This window comes from Numenius arquata, chromosome 9 (assembly GCF_964106895.1).
Source record: "Numenius arquata chromosome 9, bNumArq3.hap1.1, whole genome shotgun sequence".
In the NCBI taxonomy this organism is placed as follows: domain Eukaryota; kingdom Metazoa; phylum Chordata; class Aves; order Charadriiformes; family Scolopacidae; genus Numenius; species Numenius arquata.
Window position 1 is genome coordinate 17,802,421 of NC_133584.1, and position 27,142 is coordinate 17,829,562.

General features: G+C 38.5%; 1 protein-coding gene across 3 annotated transcripts in view; it reads left to right on the forward strand.

The window, feature by feature from the left end:
- Window positions 1-27,142, forward strand: part of TRIP12 (thyroid hormone receptor interactor 12) — an 81,919-nt gene that overhangs the window by 22,949 nt on the left and 31,828 nt on the right. Inside the window, exons 2-9 of one of the 3 annotated variants that reach the window (XM_074153384.1) lie at window positions 5,222-5,368; window positions 13,766-13,891; window positions 14,894-15,549; window positions 15,637-15,696; window positions 22,432-22,537; window positions 23,669-23,805; window positions 24,734-24,817; window positions 26,184-26,279. In XM_074153384.1, coding sequence (XP_074009485.1) covers window positions 5,271-5,368; window positions 13,766-13,891; window positions 14,894-15,549; window positions 15,637-15,696; window positions 22,432-22,537; window positions 23,669-23,805; window positions 24,734-24,817; window positions 26,184-26,279 — 1,363 coding nt within the window. In that variant the 5' untranslated portion in view covers window positions 5,222-5,270. Of the gene's footprint in view, window positions 1-5,221; window positions 5,369-13,765; window positions 13,892-14,893; window positions 15,697-22,431; window positions 22,538-23,668; window positions 23,806-24,733; window positions 24,818-26,183; window positions 26,280-27,142 lie in introns of those variants that run through there. The other 2 variants (XM_074153383.1, XM_074153385.1) reach the window with 2 other exon arrangements.

The following is a 27,142-nucleotide window of genomic DNA, read 5'->3' on the forward strand; positions in this document are numbered from 1 at the left end:
CTTGCAAGGCAAGAAAGTAGGTGTGTATGTTTGCAGGTAAATGAGGAGAACATTGTAAGCAGTGAGCAAAAATGAGGTGCAGCAATGAGATCAGTTTAAAATGAAGTAATGGAGGTCCAAAACAATTTGACAGTTACTGAACCATATGCGGTAAGTTCTCCAGTTATGTTGCAATTAATGTCTCAACTCTTAAATGTGTTGTATGCTTGTATATTTGGAATGTTGATTCTACCTTAACTGACTAGATTTATCACAGATACAGCTGATCAAGTAATTAATGTTATCTACATGGAAGTGAAGGAATACAAATCTGAGGTAATACAAATCTGAAGTCTTAGACTTAATATTTTCTGATAAGTATGCTGAACTCTGGGTTCTGGCTGGCAAGATGTGCAACTTACTGGAAGAAAATGTTCTGAACTTACAGGGCATATAAACATCTTCCTGTCTTTTCCTTCTTCCCCCATTTTTGCTTAATACTCTCTTCAGGGCAGTAAGTCTTTGCAATTTTAAGAAGCTGGCTTGCTGCAGCATTAAGTATGGCACTGTTTCTTTGGCCAAGGTACAAAATAGGAAGTGTGCTGACCAGTGTACTTAACTCCAAGCAGGTAACAGGCATTATAATGGAGTATTATAGTCAGAGGTACTAGGCATATCCTAAAATATTGAGGAATCTGGAGTGCAAGAGCCTGAAAAATTCTTGCACTACCAAGATTCTTGCAAAGAACTTACCCCCCATCCCCTCAAACCAAACCACTAAAACCCCCCAAACAAGTTCTAGAGCTCATCCACTTAGATTAAGGAAGCTGCTTTCTTGTGAAAGTGTTCAATTCCATTTTACAGAGATTGTTACCAGTTTGCTTTGTTATGCTATTAGTGGCCCTAGAGCCGGTTGGAGTGCTTCAGTTTACTCATCTTCTCTGTTGCCTGCATCACAGTTTACAGTATCCTTCAGGGAGTGCTTTTGGGTGTTCAGTAAAAGCTGATACAGGCCTTTTCTGTAGTTGTCAGTTTCCTCTGTTTGCTTCAAAGATATGGAAAAGTGTTGGCTTTTCCATGGGTAAGAAAGGTAAAGGCTTCACTGCAAGCTGACAGGTGGCTTTTTTATCTCTTGTTTCTGTGGAATCTCTCCAAGTAATAAATACATTGGCTATACATTAGCTATAATGTTTGTAATAGGTATGTTAGGTCTACAGAAATTAATTCTAGTTGCTTTCCTGTACATTAACAAAGATGGCTGTTAATGCTAACCAAACTGTGTTTATGAAAACTCAATAATACTATGTGAGATCTAACAGTGCTGGCATCTAATTGTTACTGTTTTCAGAAGATACATTGTGTATTTATTTTAAATGCTTCTTTTTAGTATTCATCCTCAATTTAAGGAGTCTGTGTATGAGGAGAGCATCTGCAGGGCAGTGATTTGGTATCATTACAGTTAGGAATAGGTTGTGAAACATTAACTAAAATGGCTTGTTTACTGAAAACCTTATGCTAGAAGAGGACCTGAATTTAAAATTCTCAAATCACAAAGCCTGTCAACTGAAGCACAGAGGTCTGATGTACAGTCGTAGCTTTTTCTTATTGTGGGTGTGGGGAGAATGCTCAATGTAGTTGAGGAAACTGTCTGAAAATGTGTCAGGACTGGACCAGTGCATTCAGCTGATCTATGGGCTTGCCCATCTCCTTTGAATTTGGGTATCTAAAGAAGGGGAAGAGTAAGCCAAGTGCTGGGAGTGAGGTTTACAGATGGAGGATGTTGTTTGTCTGAATGAGAACAGTTCAGTTTTAGGAAACTCAAGGCTCTCTTCTTCTTCTAGCATGTGGAAGACACAGTTGTAACCCACTAAAAAGATCTTTTCCCTACTTGGATTAACTGCGCACATGGTATTGTGTGGCTTCAGATACTTGCAGCGAGACTTAAGTTAATGCTTTGATGTTAAAGGTCATAGCTGAATCATGAAGCAGCTTTATATTTAAAGGCAAACTGAGTCGTATGGTAACACACTACACAATAAGAAACACAGTTGAGAGGTTTCAATATAGAAGGTAACTCTGGACATCATCTTGACTTGACAGATGCCTTACAGGATAAAACAGCTGCCACTTCATTCTTCTACACAGCTGAAAACGTCATGTGTGTGACAACACACTGTGCTGCATAACTTCTAAGTACAGACTACTTAAAGTGGCTGGCTCACCCAGACAGATCAACATTAAACTGGTTTCCCTAGACAGCACCAGGATTGCCCATATGATGTTTTCTTCAGCTAATTCTTCTAGTCTTTTGTGAAGGAGCCCATGTACTGGCCCTGGGTGGGAAAACATTTGGCTGACCTCACAGAGCTCTAGTGAGCACGGCTCCTTGTGGAATGCAGGTTCTTCTTATAGTCAGTAGAAGGTGATACAATAGATCTGTGGCAGCCATTTCATAGTATGGCTGATAGTTTGACATCAGTACCCAATTTCAACTTCCGTTGACCTTTGTACAGCAGGGAATGCTACTCCATCCTTTCAGAAAGGACACAAAACGTGCCTCCTTGCTGATGTTTATGAAGTGATTTTTTTTTTTTCATTTGGTGTTTGAATGCAAAGATACAAGGAATGCACAACAGCATTTGACAGTGCCTGTAAGCGACTTCAGCTAGACCCCCCAGGTAGCGCTGGAACCTTGGTCAGCTTTCAGCCTGGTTAATGCTGGGCTTGTTGGCTTGCTTCTGCAGTGTACTCTGCAGAGAAGGCTACCTCCTCAGCCTGACTAGTCTGGCTGCACCAGCAAGCTGGCATAATTTCCAGGTATAGCAGGCTTTTTCTGTTCCATTGTAAATCTTTTTGTGCTCTAAAGTGTAAGAATTTGTAGACTGAAGGTGTCATGTATTGCTTAAAAGCTTTAAACCTTTTAGTTAGTGGGAATATTTGCTATGATTAAGGAGTTAGGATGTAGAGGAATAGTCGTGAAGAGGGAAAGCTCAGCTTCTGAGGAGTAGGGTTTACAGCTTTCTCAACTTCCCAGTTGTTAAGACTTCTATCTGCAAGGTTCGTTGAACGACTCTATTTTGTGGGATTGTGTATTTTGTGTTTCTTTCAAGTTCCTAAGCATAATGTAAAGACAATGATTTGCTAATTAATCCTACTTTCTGCTTTTGCTGTCTGCTGTTGTGTTGGACCTCTTAATGGAAAGGACATGAAGAACTTTCAATAGATGCTTTTGACTCCTGTCATGTGGGGGTTAGGATGGGGAGCTGTTCTTTTGCCAAACTTGTATTTTTACTTGGTTCCTGGAGCTTATTTTAAATATTTTTGGCATGTTAACCAGAAGGTTTTAGTACTAGACTGTATCATTATGGTGTAACAAGACTGAATCTGAGCTAGAAGAATCCTGATCACAATTACTTGTGCTATGCAGGTGTCTTGATCATATACATGTTCCTTTTGCCATTGTACTAGGCATGTGACGTAATGGTTTGCATAATAGTATTACGTACCTGATTTCTTATGGCCTACAGGAAAATGGAATAATTTAGGTGGTTTTTTTTCTACTCTTTTTTTCTTTACTTCTATAGGTTCTTTTAGAGGAATAGACAAATATAGTCAAGTGTTGTGTGGCTTTACTGACAATGCCAGGTCTTGAGAGTTATGTTGTTGGAGGCATTTGAATTTGAACTGAGCCTTAGTTATCTGCAGCTGAAATGTTTTGAACTTTTTTCTTGGCAAACTTCTTGCTTACTATGCTACAGATATAATACATACTGAATCAGCATATAGACTATTTTGTTCTTAAACTTTGATTATTTTCTTTCTTGTGGCTTTTTTCCACCTGCAAATGCCTTTTAAACTGGATTCCACACAATTAGAAACAGTAAAACTGGATTTGCTGGTTGTGGTCCTGTTGCTATGCTCTCTGTATAGAAATACTAATTTAGCACAATACAAAAGTTACCTCTCGTCACTGAGGAGCTAAGTGAGGCTTGATCTTGAAACACCTCTGTTTCTGAGGTCTGCAGCTGGGTGTTTTTGTAGTAGTCTGTAAATAACTACCAAAATATCTGTAGAGCTCTAGAAGTCATAAAGCAATTCTAAAAGTATTAATACAAAGCCATTGTATTAATTATTTTTTAAAAATAATTGTGTACACTTATTAATTCTCCTGTCTCAAGTATCTTTTCCCACTAATTAAGCTCTCATGAGTAAGAACTTCTTGCTTATATAGCTACATCTCTTTTCCTGAATTACTATGTATCTTTTTTTATGCAAGTGCAAGTTGCATAAATCTGACTGGAGAAAGAAGCCCTTTTAAAAGCACAGTAGCTTTTGGAAGGCTGAGGGACTTTGGTTCTTTTTAGTCTAGAGAAGAGAAGGCTGAGGGGGGGATCTGATCAATGCTTATAAATACTTAAAGGATGGGTGTCAAGGGGATGGGGCCTGTATTTTTTCAGTGGTGCCCAGTGACAGGACAAGAGGTAACGGGCACGAACTTGAACACAGGAAGCTCCACCTAAACATGAGGAGGAACTTCTTTACTTTGAGGGTAGAGCACTGGAACAGGTTGCCCAGAGAGGTGATGGAGTCTCTGTCTCTGGAGACATTCAAAACCTGCCTGGACATGTTCCTGTGCAACCTGTTCTAGGTTGACCTACTCTTGCAGGGGGGTTGGACTAGATGATCTCTAGAGGTCCCTTCCAACCCCTTATAGTTCTGTGATTCTGTAGTTAAGTTAATTCTGTTGTCTTGTGGATACTGCTGCTTATTCCTGAAACTGGCATTGTCATCTCCCACAATGGGAGTTAAAATACTTAAATACTATTGCTCTATATCAAGCACTGAGTTTTACTAGTTAGTGTGCTTTTCCTGAATGTTGACAAATTCGGGTTGTCTTCAATTGCATTTGTCTTGTCTCCTTTTCTGGCAAGCTCCTGTAATTATGTTAAGAAGTGTGTTGTCATAGAATTATAGAACAGTTTGGGTTGGAAGGGCCCTTTAAAGGTTGTCTAGTCCAGTGGCTCATCTGTATGCTATATATACTGAAAACTGGTTGCTCTGCATTAAGGATCTAAACGCTCTTGAGAAGAATCTCGGTCTGTGTACCTTTTAACTAAAAATTGTTTACAGGTTTTTGTCTTAAGTTTTTGCTTAAACAATAGCATTTTACATTTGCCTCTTGAGGCATGGCAGTGAGTCTTTGTGCCACATGTCTTATGACAACATCTTTCTTGTCTTTCAGTGAATGATAGTGTCTAGAAAGGGTATGTCCCTTCAGGAGAGAGGTGCCAATGTCCAACCGGCCTAATAACAATCCAGGGGGGTCACTGCGACGTTCACAGAGGAACACTGCTGGGGCCCAGCCACAAGACGACGCAGTAGGAGGAAGGTATGACTGTTTTCTCTGAGTGTGTTTTAATGTATAAGATAAAAATTTATGTGATGTAATTAAAGAATGAAGTTTTTCACTCTGCAATACAAGCAGTGAAACATGCGTAGAATCTTTTTGCCCCTGAAAAGCTATGTTGTTATTGCATGGGATGAAAACATGAGTAACTCGCTATCATGCATGCTTAGCTAAAATAGTGGTAGCAGATCTATGGGGAAAAAGTGTAACTGAGCTATATTTAACAAATCACAGGTAGTTACAAATTTATTCCCTCCTCTTCCTTCCCTGATAACAAAAATATTGGGGGTAGGGGGGAATGGGACAGGATGGTCAGATGGACAGGGAGACTCTAGTGTGTGAAATCTGGGAAAATCTGTGTCCATGTTAGAGAAGACTGAATAACTGGCACCTCTCTGTTCCCTTGCACTGCATGTGCAAGCTTTTGAATAGTTCAAGAACAAAAGGTTTGCTGTCCTTTAATATACTCGCACTAGCGAGCAAGTGGACCAGGTTGTATTTGTTCTGTAAGTGGTTGCCTCTACAGTGCAGAACAAAAAAGATGCTTGAAACTTTTCTGTGGATGCTGGCTGTGTAATTATTGCCATGTCCTTTAAGGAATTAAGAGTCTTCATCTGAGTGAGTGAAGCCTGTATGGATAAGTCTTCCTTTAATTTTGTTAAAATATTAGCCTAATGAAGGAAGGTTATAGTATTGTGGTAGGCAGCACCTGTCTGTGTTCTGCTTCCTCAGAGGTGTTACTGGTTCAGTTTTTTGAATACATGTATCTTGGGCTTGGGTTTTTTGGTATAAGAGCATTAAAATATTGCAGGTCAGTGGCACAAAGTAAAAAGTTTTACTATGAAGGGATCTGGCTATAGCTTGTAATGAAGATGAGGTATAGTTCTTCGTAGTATAAAGTCTGACTGAGAACAAGGTCACTATTGAATGGACGAAGGAGGCTAGCTGTTCTTCTAAAGAACTTTGGGGGAAATAATTCAATCAGCAAAATACAGCTTCACTTTTTCTAAGCTAGTATCTACTGTACAAATGGAAAAGCAGATGATGAACTCAAGGCTTCTGTCCTGGGCTTCTGTGGCATAAGGAGAGGGAATGTAGCTGATTATTTTGCAAGCTAGAACTGTTTTTGGACAATACTCTCTCTTTAAATGAGGCATGGTGAACCTTCATTCCATTCTGTTATCTTTACATCTGAATGGATGTTTAAGTTAGGTATTGCCCTACCGACTCTTTCCTTTTACACTGAACTTGACGTGGGGTGAATAACCTTCTCCCTGGAATAAAGAACTAGAGGCAAGTTACTTGGGCATGGAGTGGGGGATTCTTCTTCAGATATCTACTACTTATTCAGATTTTATAGCAGAATGCAAGGGAGAAGCTCTACAGCAAGTCAGACAAATTGAAGAATTACAGAGGTAGCACTATTTTCTTGTAAGTTACTTATCTGGTGTCTTGGTGCATTGTGATCTGTTACTTATGCTGTCACACAATGATTCCAGATGCCACCTGTTGTAAATGGCTGGACCTCTTCTACCCCTCACCAAATCTGTGTCAGTCAGACTTCCTTGAGCAAGTGTGTGTTGCATTCCTGAACTACGTTAGACCTTTATTGCAACCAAAGCTCTTTGTTTAAGTAAAGAGGATGGAAGCTTACAATACCCTTTGAAAATGTGGGCTCTTTAGAACAAGACTTCCCCTGCCTTCCCATCTCTGAACAAATATTTTTGGCTGGTAAAGCATATAAAAAGGCCTGCATAAAGCATGCTGGTTAATATAAACTTTATAATGAATCCAGTTTCTCTTACTGTCTTCTGTTTATCCTTTTTAGTAAGCTGCTGGGCAGAAGTGGCTATTGTACAAGGAACAATGTAAGACAGATCTATCACGCCCTTGAAAAATTTGGAGATGAAATAGTAAGAGACGGGCTCTCAAATGACAGTCACTTTTTCTCGGGTTGCCTGTCTTAAGACACAGACCTCAGGACTCATACTTACGCACATCTAGGATGCAGTGGGATAGTATGTTTTAGTTCTGCTGCTGAACAGTACATAGGAGGGTCTAGAGTTCACAGCTTTGTGTACCTCCTTTGTTATGCCTTGCTGGACTTTGATGATACATACTGCTTTGGCTGCTATATTAAAAAAAGGCAAAACCCCCTCAATCCACCCAAAACACCACAAAAGAAAAAAACTAAAACAAGCAAATCAAAAACCCCAACAAAAACCCAAACCACAACCAAACACACCTTTTCTTACAGTAGTTATCTCGGGACACTTGAGATGCTAGTTTATGTCCAATCTCTTCCTTGCATTTGTCATCTGTACAGTGAAATTCTTGAATTCCAGCTGTAGAATCATTTAAAGAGAACAAACAATCTGTGGAAAGACCAGTTTCAATAATATGCTTGTATTGTGCAAAAATATAACTGTGACCTTAGGATGCATTGTATGTTAGTATTTTAGTTGGAGTTGGGAATGTTCTTTTGAAGCAAATCTGTCATCCTCACCTGCTGTGCTTTGGCTAACATCATGGAATGGTCTTGGAACACTTGAATTGTAATCTTTTTGGTTGAAACTAATCTGGAAGTTATGCTTTAGGAGAGCAGTTTGTGCATCCTGGTCACTTGTGTTTGTAATCTGGTCTGCTTTGAAGTAGGAATCGCTGGAACGCATAGATGGTGGATATTGGTCCTCAATGGCAAGTATGTTGCTTCACGAATTTTCTTCTGTTGATCTGCACTACTTGGTGAAGTAGTTGTACAGTTAGTATGAGATTTTATTCAGACGCTCCATTAGATCCACGGGTTTCTTAAAAAAAATAAAATCCAAAACAACCACCCCCCCAAACCAAATAAAAATAAACTGAAAATACAACACAACCCTCACCCCCCTCCAACCCCTCAAAAACCAACCCCCCCTCCCAGTATTGTAGAGGGAATGAAGCAGTAATGTGAGTCTCTGGGGGGTTATTGCTTCACACCTAAAATTAGCCACAAAGTTTATAAGTAAACTTAAGGGCCACACCTTCTAAAGTGTTGGAGAAGGTTACTTCACTTTGGTCATAGATATGCAATCATAACCCTTTGAGCAAGGACAAGTTTCAATACTGTCTGAACTTGTGTACTTGATGATATTTCTGCTTTGTATAAATAGCTTTCTAAATGGTGGAAATAAAACAGCTTTTGTTCTTACAGCTTTCTTGTGGCTAAGGTGCACGCATTTTCAAAATACAAATTAAGTGACACAAATTTGAAAAGTTTGTGCAGTTTGTCACTTGTACTGTAATTTCAGCCTTTGATGTGAAGTCCACTGATGTAATGTGAGTGATTGAGTAGCCATTGGTAGTATAAGCCAAATGCCTTTGTAATAGCCTTAATTCTGCCTCTGTCTCTTGTGCTCTGACTGGAGTGAACGTTACTATAGACTTCAGTTGAGGAAGGAGTTATAAAGGAGAGGGGTTGGAGAATGAGATAGCTTCCAAGCTGAATGGTAATGTGTGTCTTTCTATAGTCTTCAACTGTTTTGCAGCTTAAAGGTCTTCTGTTAAAACTTTATCAATTTAACTTGCTGAGTGGCTACTGTTCACTTGCATTGAAGACTATGGAAATCCCAAACTCCTCTTTGGTCTAGTATGTAAAACATACTCCTGTGACAAATAATACTTGCGGATTTGGCTTAATCTAGAAGCAACAATGCAAACTCATTTTTCTCTGGACTGGGCTTATTTGATGTCACCCTAATAACATCAATACTTGCAGTCAAAATGAGTGGGAGAAGCCTGTGATGTTTTTTCTCCTGGAGTTTTACTAGCAACTTCACACTCGACACAAACTTGAAATAAGCTTTGAGTGTTTGATTTAGAGTTGTGTTTATTAAAAAACAACAGCAAACACACACAAAAAGCCCACCCCAAAACAAACAATGATGTTAGGCTCATAGGTAGTGTAGGAAAATTTTGCAGCACAAACTGGAAGCAAACTTAGCATCTACAATGTGTGCTTTTGTCTAGACGAAGCAAGGGATGTGTGTTTGAAAACTGCTATATTAACTGGTGAACTGTTTTTCCCCTCCATGTATGCATAGAACCAAACCAGCCTTGATGAAGTTGGACTAATGTGATTTTTCACTTTCTGTTGTCAGTAGAGATGTTGAAATGACTTTGTACTTTGAATGACTTTCTGCTCTTGTAGGTGTTATAGTTCTTACTGGCTTTACTACCAGATTGAAAAGTATTCAGTGCTACCTTCCTAACTTAGAATTAGTGTTATGATGGCACCTTCCTAATTGTACTGCATGAATCCATGTCTGAACTATCTCTTCCAGCACTTTCCATTGAAGGATGGCTCTTTGCAGGTTTGTAAGGAAGCAGTAATGATGCTAAAGCTTCCCTTTGCAGCTGTAAACCAAAGAGGAGTGGGAAGCAGATGCATTAATGAGAGCACTTTTCATGGAGGCAGGAGGAGGGGGTGGAAGGTACTTACTGTCACTTTCTTAACTCTGTGTCTGCATTATCACTGTGTGTGTTGAAGAACTGTGCCCTTGTGTCTTCAGTTCTCAGTGATGCCATAGTATTTACTTTGAATGGAAACAATTTGGAAGTGATATTGTGAGGCACACAATAAGATCTTTTCTGGAACTGGTGCAGTTGACTGTTCCTTTCAGTTGTGAATAATGTTCCAGTGTATTGGTATGGAGTAATGGAAGTGGTCCTATGTATTAGAACGATTTACTAGTGCTGCAAATTTTTTTTTTTGCTTTTAGTGGCATGAAATGGTAGTGACATTTCTTTTAATCTGCATATTGTCACTCTCCTGAAATCTTCAGGAACAGCAGTATTTAAGTAGGATATAAATTTTGACATAAATGACTGCTATGCTGATGCAGTTTTGCTTTAAAGTATGAAGTTTTCAGAATGCAATATATGCATGTTCTTGTGGGCTTGGGATTGAAGGCTAAATAAGAAATGAGATCTGGTTAGCTGAATAGAGGATATTGGTATAAGCAGAATCTGGAAAACACTTTGGACTGACCTTTTTTCAAAGACTAAAGCAAGAAGAATGCTTTTGTCAGTTATAGTACTTTTGTTCTAAACAGGATTTATTTTTTAGTCCAGTCTTGATAACATACCAACTATTCACATCTTATCTGAGACTTGTGTAAAAATTGAATTTAATGATTGAATTGGTGGGGAAGACAGGTGGAGTTTACACAGCTTATTTCACCTGTGCTATTGCTTTTTTTTATAAATCTAACTTTTGACAGAAGTAAAAGGGTGTTTAGTTTTGTATACTTCATATTTGGAAGCATGTAATACCTTAGGGTCAGCTGCTGAGGAACATGACTTAGTTAATAAACAAATTGCTTCATTGAACTACAAAAGTTCTGGGTTTTTTCATGTGCACAGAGTAACTCTTCGAGGACCAGTTGGTTCTTTATTCTAGTTTTGCTAAGGAAGGCTAAGGGCTGGTAGTTTCAAGATTGTTTATATAAACACTGCGGACTAATTGGTGGGTCTCTTGCCAACTTCTGTACCTGTGTTACTCGAAACCGAGTGTCTGCCTGTGAATTAAAATGTGTATCAGCAGACAGCTTTACTCAGTTGAGTTAACCCCCTTGCAGTGGGTTATGAAACTCTGGGGAGGCGTGGAGGGGAAGAAAGAAGAAAAATAAAGGCAAACAGAAAAAAAAACTGGGACAATGCAAAAAAATTGGGGCAATGATACTTGTTAGTTGGTGTATGATTAAAGTTCTTTTAACTTAATCCTGTAGTCTCTCCAAATTGTCAGTCTGCTTGCCATCATATAAATCTCAGAAGGGGAGTTAATGCCATGCTCCTTTAAACTGATATGCTACTGCATGTACAGTTGCTAGTGTCTTGTGTACCTTCTCTTTGCAACACATGCAAGGTGAATGATTAAACTCAAAGAATGAGAAGTGAGAGCACAGTAGGTCTCTAAAAAAAAATACTAAAAAAAAAAAATCCTCATCAGTTTTGACTGTTTCTAGTGTAACCTTTCTGCTCTGGCTATGAGTGTTATTTCTACTGATAGTTTGATGGATAAAGAAAATAAAGGAAATGCAAGTAGTCTGCCTGATATGGTATTCACAGTCTCCAGGATATGGTTGTAGCTTTATTGGCCCACATAAAGTGGACATTGGTATGAAATGTTTGTAAAACTTATAAGAACTTGAAGGGTTTAAAGGTGGACGGGGGGTTGTCTGGAACAAGTGGAAACTCTTCAGTGCATGATTTAAGTGCTTGATGTTCTGATGTATTGCTTTAGCCATGTTTTACTTGAAAAGATGTTTGATGGTTTGTGTTCTGTGAATACTTGAAGCAGTAAGTTGAATCCAGTTCTAATTAAAGCAAACCAAAACTCTTTAAGGGAAAGTAACCTTTTAAAATATACTTCAGAATAAATAAACCCTTATCAGTTAGCTTACATAAAAAATTAGATTCCTGCCAAGTGTAAATTATGTAATAACTTCTGTTACTCCCATAATGAAATTTCATTTTCCCCCTGAAATAGTTTTATGTCTTAATCTTTTGTTGGTAAAAGGAAAATGCATGCACTCAGAATTAGGTGAAATATTCCCAAGTTTACCTTGTTGGAGTTTGCTGTTGTGGGCTACAGATCTATTCTGTTTAACTGGTTTTTGATAGTAAAAATTATTTCTTCTAGTATGAGAAATAAAAAATTAATACTGGTATGGAGAAGATGCTGTTAATTTAATCTTTTCAGACTGTTATGCTCTTAGAAAGGTGAGCCACAGAAAATGTTTTGATTATGCGCTGTGTAGGTGCACTCAGCTGTTTGAGTAACTGACTAAATGAGACTACTTTGGAAGAAAACAGAGGAAGGAAATTTATCAAGAAAAACATATTACTGACGTTTTAACATTGTGACTTTGTAAGCAAATTATCATATGGTTATCACTTAGGTGATTAGACTTTCCTAGTAATGTTTATGTTTAGGTTGTTTTAAAATCGTTAAGAGGATGGTGAAACTTTCTGGTCAATAGCAGGCTTAGCTCTGCCTTTGCTACTAGATTTCTGGCATTTGGTTGGAAGAAGCTATTTGAAAGCTTGTGGAACTCTTCTATTTATTCTTTTTATTCTTTTGTCCTAAACTTTCTGATGTTTGGGATCATGGGTTGGAGCAGGATACTAAAATCTGAAGCCTATATTTCTCCCCTTCTCCCCTATGATTCAAAGATGTTTGCATAGCTGAACTCCAAGGACTAAATAGTCTAGATTAATAGCATTTAAACATATAATAAGTAGTTCTTTAACTTAGAAACACTGCTTCTTCCAGCATTAATACTAGGCTAGTCTCAGGTTTCACAAAGGTTAGTGGTGCTTGGAGTTTCCGTATAGGTAGGATATACGCAGTAGAGTTTTCCTGGTGACAGCTCAGTCAAAAGTGTGTTCTATCCAGGGAAGTACAAGTGCGATGTCTCTTGCCTTAGCAGTTACTTATACTATGCTGTTTTAAATGCTGATGAGCTGTCTCTTCCGAGTCTTGCAGATGGTAATTCTCATTGGTTTTGAAAAGATACATGGAATTAGTGAAGACGTAACTTATGTCTTAAATTTTATCTATGGTATAGTATGATCTTTGTTCTCCAGTCAGAGCTCACTCAATAAACCATTTTTTTTGCATGCAGCTTGGAGGACCTCTTTTTACCTTATCTAAAGTGAAACTCATTCCTTTCTCTGACATCACAAGCTTCCTGTCTCATCTGACTGCCTTCATGGGTAGCACATGTTTCTTCATTCCTCTTGCTTCAGCTGTTACCAAACAGGTCTCAGTCCATTGAATTGGTCAGTCTGCAGCCAGAAAATAACTGAGCTTTCTGATTGAGTGGAACTGGTTACATTCCCATTCTGAGCATTTGATTTTCTTAAACTGAAGAGGAAAGAGACAAACTTGTAAACAGTCATAACTGAATAAAGTCTTAATGCATGGAATCTTGAGGCTGATGAATATGTATCTATTTTTGAGAGGAGGCCTTTGACAGGTGCTCTGGTCTCATGCCTTACTGTGCTAGCTTAATGGTTAAGTGAATAATTCAGTAATCTTGCATACCAGAAAAATTTGATTTTGTCTGCACAGCTCAAGTGTGAGAAGATGTTTTATTCATTTAAAATGACTAAATAGTTGTGTGCTTTACGAAACAGTTACACTGGTATTGATTTGTAGCTGTACCAGGTGATTCTTTTGAGATATTGCTTTAATGTTAGGGATTTATATGGAAAGGTTTGAAGCTGTAAACTAATACTTGTAAATGGTCCAAAAATTAATAATAATTCCACCTACTGGTTTGTATCTGTATCTTGGAATCCTGATAGCTTTCTGTTTTGACTTTCTGCTGACAGGTCACACTTAGGGCAGGCAAAACATAAGGCACATAGCCCTCCTGAGAATAGAAAATCTATTTCAAAGACACCCAAAGTGCAGTCTAATACTACTTCTGAGCAGTCCAAAGGACACTTTTCTAAAAGGTAATTGTGCTTCATGTTCATATGTTAACTAGTGTTATCTGCGCTTCACAACTGTGTATAATATAGCTAGTTATACAGGCTTATTATAAAATGTATGACTAATAGACTTTTAACTAATCTAGGTATTGCATTCCGCAGAAATTTCTGTGTTTCACATTCTGTTTGTGGTTTGTTTTTTTTTTTTAATTCGCCAACTAAGAGCATTCCATCAGTGATGGGGAGGAAACAATTTCTGCATAACTAGTCCTGGAATGCTTGCAAGATCTTTCTCCCCTTTTCCTGCTTCATAAGGGGAAGATTGCCCAAGGAGTTCTCAGCAATGTCCAGTATTAGTTGAAATGTAATAATCTAAAGTATGCCAGTGCTCAGGGTAATCATCTCGGTCATGCTTTATCTGCTCTTAATACACTTCTGCTGTACACACACTGGAACAGTTTTCTATCATATAGAAGATAATTTTGCCATTTTTGTCTGTGATTTAACGATTAACATCAGTTTCAAGACTGATGAGAAACTGTCCTTTCATTAAGAGCCTCCCTTGAACTAGAAGGGAGTTATGAGTTAACTAGAATCCAGTTATGACTAGTTATGCATTACTGAACGCTCCTTACTCTCTTGTGGAACTTACATTCTCAAACATTAAGATGATAGCTTCATGGCTCGAATTTTTTTTTCTTTTTAATCGGTTTGACATGTATTAAAAATCAGACAGTAAAATCTATCCAAGTTACCTCATTTCTTTCTTTTTAAAAAAAGCAGTGTACTATGATTTGATTTTTCAATTTACTTTAATTTTCATGCTAGCAAAGATTTGTGCAATGTGACTGTTCTCATATAAGCATGCTTTTTTTTCTTGTTTCAATGTAAACTTAATAATCAACAGTGTTTCTGACTTGCAGTTTCCTTGATTGCTAGAGAATGCTGAGGTTTATCTTGCAAAACTGTTGCAATTGTGAGGTTTCTTGAGTTCAATGCTGATGCTGTTCCTGCTTACTTCTACAGAGGCTGTAGTTCATCTGCTGTTTTAACACCACAAGAAGAGGATCCAGAGAGAGTCAATACTTCAGAAAAGCAAAAAACGGGGCAAGTGCCTAAGAAAGACAATTCTAGAGGAGTTAAACGCAGTGCTAGTCCAGATTACAGGAGGACCAATTCTCCTAGCTCTGCTAAAAAACCCAAAGCACTTCAACACACTGACACTTCCTTGGAAACTAACAAGCCACATACTAAAACTAAGAGAAGACACTTAGACCAAGAACAGCCGAAGTCTACACAATTGCCATCAACAAGTAAGGCTCACACCAGAAAGGGTGGAGCTGCTGGTAGCTCCCGAAGTCAGAAAAGAAAAAGGACAGAGAATCTGTCTTGTATAAAGAGTGGTTCAGCAGTTGAATCAACTGGCGCTGAAGAGAAGTCAGCAAAACTCTCCAAGCTGGCTTCAAAATCGGTGACCTCAGCCAAAGCTGGGTGTAGCACCATCACTGATTCTTCTTCTTCAGCTTCCACATCATCCTCCTCCTCTTCTGCTGTTGCCTCTGCTTCTTCTACTGTTCCTCAGGGTGCCAGAGTGAAACAGGGAAAGGACCAGAATAAGGCTAGACGTTCACGTTCTGCATCCAGCCCCAGTCCAAGAAGGAGTAGCAGGGACAAAGAACCCAGTAAAACAAGTGGCTCTTCAAAGTTTGACTGGGCTGCTCGATTCAGCCCAAAAGTCAGTCTGCCTAAAACAAAACTGTCTCTACCAGGCTCTTCCAAGTCGGAGGCATCAAAACCTGGACCTTCAGGACTACAGGCTAAGCTAGCAAGTAAGTTCTTCTTTTGTGGAAGAATAAGCATGTATGTTTTAAAATCAAGTCTTCTAAACAAATACTTCTATTGTTTTCAGGCTTCTTGGTATCTCTTTTGAGAAATTAACAGTGTGTTCTGCTGAGTGTTTTAGTAAACCTTTTAAAAACCTGAAGCTTTTTATGGCTAACGGAAATTATATGTGTAGTCAGTGTTCTGTAAGTTGCTTCTGTCTTCCAAATCAATTTTAAAAATATATGCAAAAGAGTTGGATGTTGTGACGGGGGCATATATGTTATAAAAATCTCTTTATGATACTCCTCCTGTCAGATGTTTTTTGCTCATTTTCTTAAGCTTTCTGTCCTGAAGTGGGAATATTAAATGCTGGAAAACAGGTAGATAATGTGGTTTCATGTTTCAAGCACACTTTGCTAATTTTTCCTTACTGTGAGAATCTCTGTTATTACTTTAAGAGCAGTGATCTTTTAAACCTAATGTGTTTAGTGCCTGGGATGTTAGTCGCTTCCTTTTAAATGGTTCCAACAAAATGTTGTCTCTGCTGAATTTGAATACAAGGTACTCTTCTTGTTCATTGTCACTAAGAAATATAGGCTGTCCCCAAGCAGAGGACCTGCTTGCTAGTGTGCAGATATGTTTGTAGCTCTGTTGCCTTGAACAAGACTTTGTTTGAAATGCGTTATGCTACCTTTGTGTACTGTATGATTTACTTTACAGCATGTTTTCTATAAAACTTGATTGAAGAAGTTGGATTCCTCAGTTTGCTTACTGTTGTTCCTTTACCTAGACATGATTGCAAGTGTCCTCTGTCCCAACTGGGCATGTCTATAGCTAATACTAATGCAGGAAATACATGAAATAAACAAGAGCAACTTGATGTCTTCCTGTATAATCAAAGTAGATTTAATTGACCTAACAGGCTTGTTCTGGATAACTTGCATGACTGGAGTATTGATTCTGGAATGCCCTAACCTAATTGAGGAAGAATGGCATTGGGGTAGGGAAGAAGAGTTACTTTCTTTATGGCAAGGTTTTATTTACCTGCTTCATGGTTCAAGACTTAACTGGGTAATGAATTCCAGAGTAAAAACTCTGAATTAGCACAGGGTGGAATGAGGCGAAAGCAGGTAGGAAGCGTGCAAGAATGGGGCTGACTTACAAGTATGGGGCTGACTTACAAGTTATTGGCATATTTCGTCGTTGTTACTGGCAACTTTTTAGCAATGAAGAAAAGCAACAGGGAGGAGGAAGAATTTACATCCAACAAGTGAACAATGAGAAGGTGAAGGCAGAGAGGAATTTATGACAAGCTACAAAACTTCAGCAAGGAGTAAGAAGTGGAAGGGTGGGATAGCAAATGTAAGGGGGGTGTGTGTTGAGTAGCTTGAAAAACAGCATTGAGAATATGAGCCTGAACTGTCTCCACAAAGAACGCACTGAGAAAGCCAGCTTGACTAGCTTTAGCTCTTCCACGAACCTTTTTTGCAAAAGAGAAACTGAAGCTGAATTAAGACATTCAAGTATATGACACAAACCCCACTTGTTATGGGTGCGTATGGACAAAAAGTCACTGGTAAGGGGCACAAAGCATAGTGAGAGACTAGATCTAGACTCAGTAGAGGGTAAAGTTACTTTCTGTAGGTGGTGTCCCAATTTGAGGGTGGTGGGGGAAGTACTAACAGGTGATACTATAGAGTGCAAAATGTCTAATGCCTCTTTATTTTATTGTAGATTACAGCAAAACTTAGTCCAATGGCTATTATATTGAACATCCTGCACCTGGGTTGAGGGGAGACTTATTCTGACTAACATACGGTTGGTCATGTCTATATAAATGCAATGCTGTTCACTCAGGGTATTGCAGTTCAGGAAGAACAAGAAGAATTATTAGTAGTTGTGATCTTTAAAGGAAAATCTGGAAGAGCTGAGCTGGCTTAATCTATGGAATTTGCAGAAACTTTTCACATATTGAAGGGGAAAACCCTGAGGTTTCTTGCCTAGTCCTCACTGGATAATTAATAGGCTTTAAATGCAGCCAAGGTGAATCTCAGAGTCTTCAGCTACATGGTAGTCTGTGTAACTGAGTAGTGATATCACTGACTAGCAGCTACAGAATTTGTTGAAGAATAAAGTTTTTTCACCTCTATTTTTGTAGATAAATATTTCTTGCTGGGGGGGGGGAAAAAGGGCAAGTTTCTTTTGCTCTCTCGAGTTGACTATTTTCACATCCCTTTGAAGTCCTATATTTTGGGGGGGCTTTTTAAATGTTCCGAATTGGGTCATCTCATCGATTATGTAACAACATCAAACCAGGCTGAATGATGTCGCCATTATTAAGGAAATCTCCACTGCCATTTCTTTAGTGTCTTGTGACGCTTAAGTAGGAAGAAGCCGGCAATGATGGCTGGGACATTGCTGAGCGTAGGGTAACTTAGGGTAGCTGTCTCTGACTGAGAAGGCTTTTCCTAATACTTTAAGATCTGGGGGGCTGGAGAGGTTATTGGGGTACTGTGAAAAGCCACATGAAAGTGAACATGGAGCCTGAAATGAACGGTGTATAACGCTTGGCTTTAAGGGATTTGGCAGAGGTGAGGGAGAAAATCTGAAAATAGCTCTGAAATTGTTTATTTGGGGTTGTGGATGACAGTGCTGTCTGTGTGATGGTTGTTAGAGCCTTGGAGTTGTGGATTTAGGATTGAGGAAATAAGATGACTAGTTTGGAGATACTTGCTTTAATTGCAGCGATGGGCTGTCTGGGTTGGTGCTGAGGGAGGGGAGTAGTGAAGTATTAGAATACAGGAGATAGTCTTATCTTCCCCCTACAACAGCTGTTTTCACCCTATCTTTATTGCGTAAGGAGGAGAGCAGCCCAGCACAAGAGCAAATCTGGTCTAAACTTCCAGTTCTAACAAGTAAATGCCTACTGATTATCTCTCTGAACTGTGATTAAAGGGCTTTTGAGGTTATGGACTGTGAAAGTTTGACTAACTTTGTTTTGGATTGGGTAATGCACTCAGACTTAAAATAAGTGAATGCGGTACAGTGCATACAGAATTTGTTTCTTTCACACAACAAAAAATGCCTTCAAAAAAAAAAGCTGATCAGTAAACATACTTAAATCTGAAGATGTTCTTAAGATTACTTTTCTTTTTTTTTTTTCATTAGATTTCTGTTAGGCTCTTTCAGGTTTAGCCTGTTTGAGTCTATTTTCCTTCAGAGTCATTAACATGAGTGTTTGGCATGCAAATAGGATGATGTCAGGGCATAAGCAATTTTTCTGTTTGTCATAAAGAAACATGCCTCTGCTTTATTTCTGAAGTTTACATCCAAAGTTTTTGCAGCTGCTGAACACAGGCTGCTTAAACCTAGTTTTCCTTTGGTTTATTGAATGTCCATATTGAAAGTCTGTTCATAACTCTTACTAGATCTCTTTATGATAGCTCTGTATATTACAGAAATAGTGCTGAATAAACAACTTCTGGAGATGAACATCAAACCGATTCCCCTGAAAGCCCTCGCTGTCCATCTCTGGCAGTACAACTGGTGCTTTCCTTTGTCAGGCAGTCACAGGGCATCTCTAATCCTATCTCTGAATGCTGGTTGTGCCCTGTTTAGCAGGGAAGGATTGGGGCTGTTGGCCTCCTGCAGCTCCTATAGACAGAGAACTAATGCAGTTGGTAGGCTACGCTGGCAGTGTGTTAAGGGGGATGTCAAATTTTGAGGACAACCTGAGTGAAAGGAAGAAGTTTGTCTTGTGCTGATGAATTAATTCACTGTCCTGAGCTTATGGTATTGGGAAGACTCAACAGATTTGCAAAAGCTGCAGATGGTAAGATTGATTTAAGAAGACTTCCTAAACAATGAACTCTAAGGACAGAGAGTGGCATTGAACAGCAGGAAGGGAACAAGCTCTGAAAAGTTTTTCATTGCTGCTTCTTTAGCCTTTGAAATTAATAGAGGGGGGTGGAAGCTCTTATGTGCCCTGGTAGATACATCAGAAGTAGAGAAATGAAGATGTGGAAAAGAGAAACATACAAAAAGATCTGTCAAGTGGAACATTCTTCCTGAGTGGCAGGAGAAAATGAGCTCAACTCTTCTGGGTGCTCAGGCTGTAATATATTCTGCAGCTCATCCACCAACCAGTAACTGGGCAACTCTTTGCATTATCTAAAACCCTGTTACTGACGTAGTTCAGTTTAAAGAGATGGCTCAGCTAGGGTAATGCCCCTTACAGAAAAGGACAGCCCATTTCACAGCTTCATTGCCCTCCTGCTTCATCGTGTCTGTGCTCATCTGACCCTTAAGCTCAGATCACCAAACTGAATACTAATGGAACAAGAAAGTGTGTGTCAGGTGTGCACTTTGTGCATCTTGGGACTGGTTTGGGGACAATAGGACATGAGTGAGTGTACCATACTGTTAAACTAAGCTAGCTCTGCTGTTTTGTGAAACCTTTGCCCTTAGCAGAAATCCTACTTTGATTCAAGTTAAGTCAATCTTAGTTCACTTACAGTGGGTGTGTGCTGTCTCATTGATAGCCTATTACTAAGCTGATGTGAAGTTATTTAATATTTAGGTCTGACTACTTGAAAATGAGTACCCACAGATTCAAAGCAGTAAGTGGTGTGCTGACATAAAGAATTAAAATGTATTTGTATATTTTTCCAGTGTACTTTGCTGTAACAGGGTGATTAACTTATTCTTCTAAATGTAAAGCAAAAGTACATCTCACTTAGAATTTCACCATAATGTTATAGGTATCGAGTAGCCTATTTTTCCATGTATGTAATACAAACTTAGGGTGGCAGACACGTTTTGTCTGTGGAGTAATACAGTGCTATACTTAGTGCCAGTTAAAGCATGCATTTTCTATTGTAAAATGTAACCAGCTGTGAGGGGAGTTTTGTTGTATCTGTGAACTTTCAGTACTTAAGAAGCTTAGATAGCTGTGGCATGGGGGATCCTGTTAAAACTGTTTCAAACTCGTTTTGTGTATCCCATTATAACACTCCTCTCCCTTCCCTTCCCCTCCCCCCTGCAAGTGTCTTACTGTATATCAATATTGTTGGAATCGTCATGTATTTCTGTTGTGGAAACTTAAACTTTTGGTTTGGAAGCTTACATAGTAAATATGCCACTACTTTTCTGAATATTTGAAAAAGTTACATATTTTGTTCTCTATATACACACCATCTGAAAGTTGAAGTGGTTGGCCTGTTTCAGTTCAGTGCTTGGTGGCGATAAATAGAGAACCTCATAGTTTTCTTACAGTTTTCCAGTTTCTTGATGTAGTAAGCCAGGTGTGTGGTAACTACACAAATATTGGGTTAATCTTCATCTGTATGGAACTTAACTGCTCACAGCATTGTGTTCCTGGGTCAAATATAGTAAACTGTTTGAAATGATGGACTATTGACCAGGGAAGTAATACCTTTTCAGATCACTTTCCCTTTTTCCGTTAACTATGCAGTGTCTGAGTGTATATTTATCACTTCATCCCTCAGTACCACAACTCGGCATTCTTGGAACGTTTTAGGATTAAGGAGATAGAGAGGATGCAGTTTTATAGGTACTGTTCTCAAAAACATTGCACACTTAAATATGTTTTATTTTGGCTTTGTTGCCAGAAGAGGGAGCAGTGATCTAACTTTCTCATCTTTTCAAAATTATTTACATCTGTTCTAGTAATAGTTTATCTAAATTGAATGTTATGGGGTTCTCTTATTTTATTTATTTATTTATTGTAGAGGTGGGAGGACTGAAATGCATAGGTGGGCCTGATAAGAATTTTTAATTTTGACACTAATTGTCAGCCTTCTGATTTGGAAGCTATTATGGGATATTTCAGCCTGATAGTAAGCTTGCTTGTTATCTGAGAATGTTGTGTTGCATGGGGTCTTTTTTGTGTTTAGGATTTACCTGGTTCTGTGGTAGCATGTATCATCAGAACAATGGATGCATAACATAGAGCAAATTTAATGAGTTGGATCAGTCTTCAACAGTGCAAATACTTCAAAATTAAGAACTTGAGAACTTCTTTTCTAAAGCTGTGAAGATATGCTTGGTTATTTGCCTTAAGGAAGACCTTATGATAGGGGTTGAAGGGATGTAGTTGAAATAGAAACACAAATAATACATATGAGAGATTTCAACACGAGCAGTGCTCAACTCCTGGAGGGGATAAGGTGGTTATTCTTAAGCCATACTAATGTGAATAAAAGGGACTAAAAATTATGATTCAGCTAATGCAGAAGACTGTTTGTTACACTGATTTACTCAGAGGTGGAAGAAAACAGATGCAACCACCACTGCCTGCCCCCTCATAATTTCTTGTTGTCTCTTTGTCTAAAACTGAAGTACCTTTTTCTGTTTTAAGTGTTGTGAACATCAACATGTGGAAATAATTAACTTCTATCCCATAATGTGATATCTGTTCATCTTGAGAAAGGCTTACAAGCTCTTCTGTAACTATAGTGCAGGTTAGGAAAAGGTATCTAGGTAACGACTTGGAGTTTAGTATTACTTAACTCAAAATAATGCGTAAAAGTCAATAGCTGAACCTTTCTTTTACTGGCATAGCAGTGTAAAGTGATTAAAAGCTGATGTGGGCTTATTGTGGTTCTTGCGTAGAAACTGTTCTGCACAGAAGCTTCCTGTACACAGCAGTCTCATTTCTTTGTAGAACTGCTGTGTTGTTATAAGACTGATTTACTCTCAATTCTTTACATATTACATAGGTCTAAGAAAATCTACGAAGAAGCGCAGTGAATCACCACCTGCTGAGCTCCCCAGTTTGCGGCGGAGCACACGGCAAAAGACCACGGGCTCCTGTGCTAGCACCAGGTAGAACTTAAGATATTGAATTCTACTTACTGCAGTGGCTTGGTATTAATGTAATTTTCATGCATGAAAACTGGCCTTGTCCCTCAGCTGTGGGAGTGGAGGGAAAGAAACACCCAAAGACAATATCACAAAGTTAAGTAATCCTTTCCTTAGGGAGGTGTTGTTTAAAAAGATACTAAACACAAAAAGAGAGTGCTAAACTACTGTCCATCATAAATAATAAAATAGGTGACTGTTTTGAAAAATAAGACTTCATGGTACCACACAGGAGTCTGTTTTAATAGTTTACAGTGTTAAGCTGACTTAGCTTGTCAGTAGCTGCATCTAGGTACTAAATAATCTTTCTGATGTAGCGGAAAATTAGTACAGAATTAATAATTTTAAAGAGCTGGTAGATTAAATGGGAGGGGAGAATAAGTGTGATATAAAAGAAATTTTGTAGTTGCATATATTCTGAAGGTAGACTTATGAAGCCTTAACAAGCTTCATTTTTTGTCTTATGCCTAAACTACATTAGTAGTTCCAGCACAACTTCTTTTCCATCTTCCATGTCGTAAAAAAAAAAAAAAAGCTGCTGAAGTCTGGTTCTGTTGTCAGGTGTGCATTTGAATTTGACTGTTTTCTTTGTAGGCATATATATTTGTAGTGGTGATGTCAGTAGTGTCTGAAAAAGCAAATTCAAAAGGCTTGTGCCCTCAAACTTGTTCTGGCACTGAAAAAAGAGTTGATCATCAGAGTTTACTTTGTGCTTTCAGTAGTTCAGAATTTCCTTTAAAGATTGTTACTCTGTCATCGAACTTCTCAAATGTGTACAAGATTTGTAATCAACAGTCACTTTCATCTTGCTCGTTTTGCTTATTATAGGCAGTAGACTGCCTTGTCTTGAAGGGTATAAAGTAAGGACCTAGTGGTAATGCATTAGTATAAACAAATCACTGTTGTGGTGTGGGGCAAGGATGGTAAAGAAGAGTTGGATGATTTTGTGAAGACTGATTCTTATGTGAATCTGTTAGTTTGTGCAACTCCATGGTAGCAATCTGTATAAATGTTATGTGGTTTTGAGTAGTCTCACATTAATAAGTCTCTTGTCTTAGTTCATAAGGTCTGAAACTTTTTTTTTTGAATCTTTAGTCGGCGAGGCTCTGGCCTGGGCAAAAGAGGAGCAGCTGAAGCTCGCCGACAGGAGAAGATGGCTGATCCTGACAACAACCAGGATGGAGTTAACTCTTCAGCTGCACGTACAGATGAGGCTCCCCAGGGAGCTGCAGGTAAGAAGAAATTCCAACTCAAGCATTTTTGGTATAGCTGCTGGTATAAACTTGTTTGCCTTTAAAAATAATTAAATGGTTTAAACTCTGGGGAGAAATTATTTAAGCTGGTAAATGATTCTGGAAAGTTTTTGAGTGATAGGGACCTTTTCTTTTGCATCTGATCTTTTGTACCTGTTTCAGTTATGCTTTTTTGTAGTCTCCAAACTATATCCAATAAAGTAGACTTCAGTTTTCGCCTTCTACTTTTCTTTTTCAAAATGTAAGTTCAGCTGATGCTACATAAATTACTGTACTGCCAGCTGAAGAGACACCAAACTGTTCAGAATACAGAAGACATGCATTTACCTGTAAAAGCTCTTTTGTAACTACTCATAAATATTCCACAAGTTTTCTGTTGAAATTGCAAGCATGTCTGTACTGGAGAAATTTGTAACCAGGTTAAGTACTCTTGCACAGTCCTATTAAATGGTACTTAATTTTATCATCTGGTTCTAATCAGTAGTGAGTTCAAAGGAGCTTTTCAGCAATTGTGCTGGATTGTAGAAAGTCTCAGATATTCTCTGCTTAAAGCTAGCTACATCAGTACAAAAATTCAAAATCAACAGAAACAAAGTGCAGCATAACAGTCAATTAAGAAAAGCGTAACTTTAGTAAGGATTCAGGTAAATCGGTCTGAAATGTAATTTGCTGATCTAGCTGTATTTTTTTTTTTAGTTACTGTGTTGATATAGCCTCTCTCCAGCTTTTGGAAAGTGGTGGACCTTAGACTGTATATTAAAAATGACAATTATACATGGTGGTGGCCATGTGAAATGTAGAGTGCCCTTCTGGTGGTGGATACTTTCCTTGATGGTGGAATTGATGTGAATTTTGTAGCTTTAAAGGCACTGTAACTTCCACTAATCTCTATTTTTTTTTTCTTTAGCTTCTAGTTCTGTTGCTGGGGCTGTAGGTATGACAACCTCTGGAGAAAGTGAGTCAGATGATTCTGAGATGGGAAGACTACAAGGTATAAAAGTTGTTACTAATTTACCATTCACTTTTTCTGTTTGTAGCCTATAAATAACCATACCTATCCAAATTCTGTGTTATACTTAGTGGGAAGGCTGTATTTTGTTTCTCTGTGTGTGAATGTGTTGCTTTGTTTACAGTAGTTCTGAAGGATGGAGTTACAAGCCATTAATTCACTAAAGATGCAAGAATTTGAAAATGTCTGGAGAGGGTGGCATAGTGTTTTCACTTATTTACGTGGTGTATAATACATTACTATTGATGATTTTTCAGGTGGAGGTGGGGGGAGAGAATTAAGAACTCAGTCCTATTAAGTGTGTAAGCTCAAACATGAAAATAAGTCTTTGCAAGAATATTTTCAGTTGACAGGCCAGGTTAGACCTACTGTTACTCTGCCTGCTTATGGATAACATTATTTTTGTGCTTGTCATCGATACCGATGTTGCTGTAAGCTTTGACCAAACAAAATCTAGTTGTTCTTCAAATGCATGCTTTGTGCTTGGGCTAAAGGATTCAGGTCTCTCAAAACCTGAGAGTACAGACAGGTATAAACTCAGTTTGCAAGTCCTACAAGTGTTTTAATGATTTTGCCACTACATTGCAAGGGGTTCAGAGATGGTGATCTCCCTTGCAAATGAGAGATTTCATTTAATCTGGACATTTAATATGGAAATGAGTGCTCTGTCACTATGAATTCAGTTGCTTATAGTCCACAGTAAGCATAGGTATGCATTAGGAAAATTGAGCTAAATTGATTTTTATTATTAATTGTTATAGTATTAATCAGCAGTAGTCATGGTTGCTACAAAAAAATGAGAATCACCCACTTAACCTAGCTTAAATAACACTACTGAAAAGTGTTTAAAAACAGAAGCCAAAAACCCTCAAATATCTGGCAGACTTCTTCCCTCTCCTGCTCATCAGCAAATAAAGCTGTGAACCTGTTTTCAGTGTCAGTTTTTCAGATTAATAGTGCTGTTCAGTTCTTGAAAATGTGAAGATAAGCTTAACCTATTTTATGTAGTTTGAGTTGAGATTTGAAAATAGTCTGGTATATCTGCTATGCTAGATCTAGACTTGCAACAATTGAGTAGATCAGATTTCTTCTGTGAAATAGTAACTCTGGAAACTCAGTGGGTGACTTAAAGAACCTTAACGCTCTGATGCATACAAAAATGAGTTTTGTTCCCTAACGGTCATCTTTTTGGTGTTTTTTAGAAATTGTGGTAGCTGCAGTCATCTAACTATTATTTCTTAAACTGTCAAAATTCTAGTAGTCTTAAATTATAGCATCATGGAATTTAAGCTTTTAAAAATATATGCAGAAGCTTTGACAATGGCTGTTATCCTCTGTTTGCTTTTAGCTCTATTAGAGGCTAGGGGTCTTCCTCCTCACCTGTTTGGCCCTCTTGGTCCTCGGATGTCGCAGCTCTTCCACAGGACAATTGGAAGTGGAGCTAGTAAGCAAAGTTTGTCTAATTTGACTTAATTCTTTCCACTTCCAGACTAGTAGAATTCAACCACTAGTAAATTCTAATATTTGTATTAGCTTCATAGTTTAATATATTTTACGTGTTGGAGATTTGTATGTCATTGATAGTGCTAGATCACTAGTCAACAGTATTAATTTGCTTGTCGTCTTATAAGGAAGATAAATTTGCTTTAGCTGTATTTCTTTTCTTTTTTTGGGGCATCTTAAAGTTCCCTTCTAGGTGGGGAAGGGAGGGTTCTTGCCTTTTCACCGGTTCCTTATCTTTTTCTTTTGCATGATGGACTGCTTAACAAAAGACCTCTGCAACCCCCTTGGGTTTTTTGCTAACATTACAATTATTAGTAGATGTCAGTTCTAAGGTATGTTGCTTATAGTTTCAAAAGCATCTTAGGTTTCAGCTAGAAATCATTTCCTTCAGACTGCATCAGTGAGAACGTGGGTCCTTAGTCTGGTTCCACCATGTCTGCATTATGCAGCTGGATAAGATGCGTACCTTCTAGTCCAAGACTGTTGGCTTCCCAGGAGGGCCAAAGGCAGTCTGTTATGTTGCCTGCCAAGAAGAGGATGGGGTCTCATGGATATTCCATGTGCTGTATTGTCCAGGGGGTGCGCTGAAAAGTCCTTTGCGTTATAAAGGTGGAGTGGTGTGGGTTCTGGCACCTGCTGTAGGTTGGCAAGATGGCTATGGTGAGCAGTGTGGTGGACTCCCTGTGCTGACCAGTCTGCACTGGAAAGACAGCCAAGAGTGAGATTTTTGCCTCCCTTTCCTATTCCCCCGCTTTTTATGACAGGGAAAGGAAGTGAAACTACAAATACAGAGGAAAACAAACT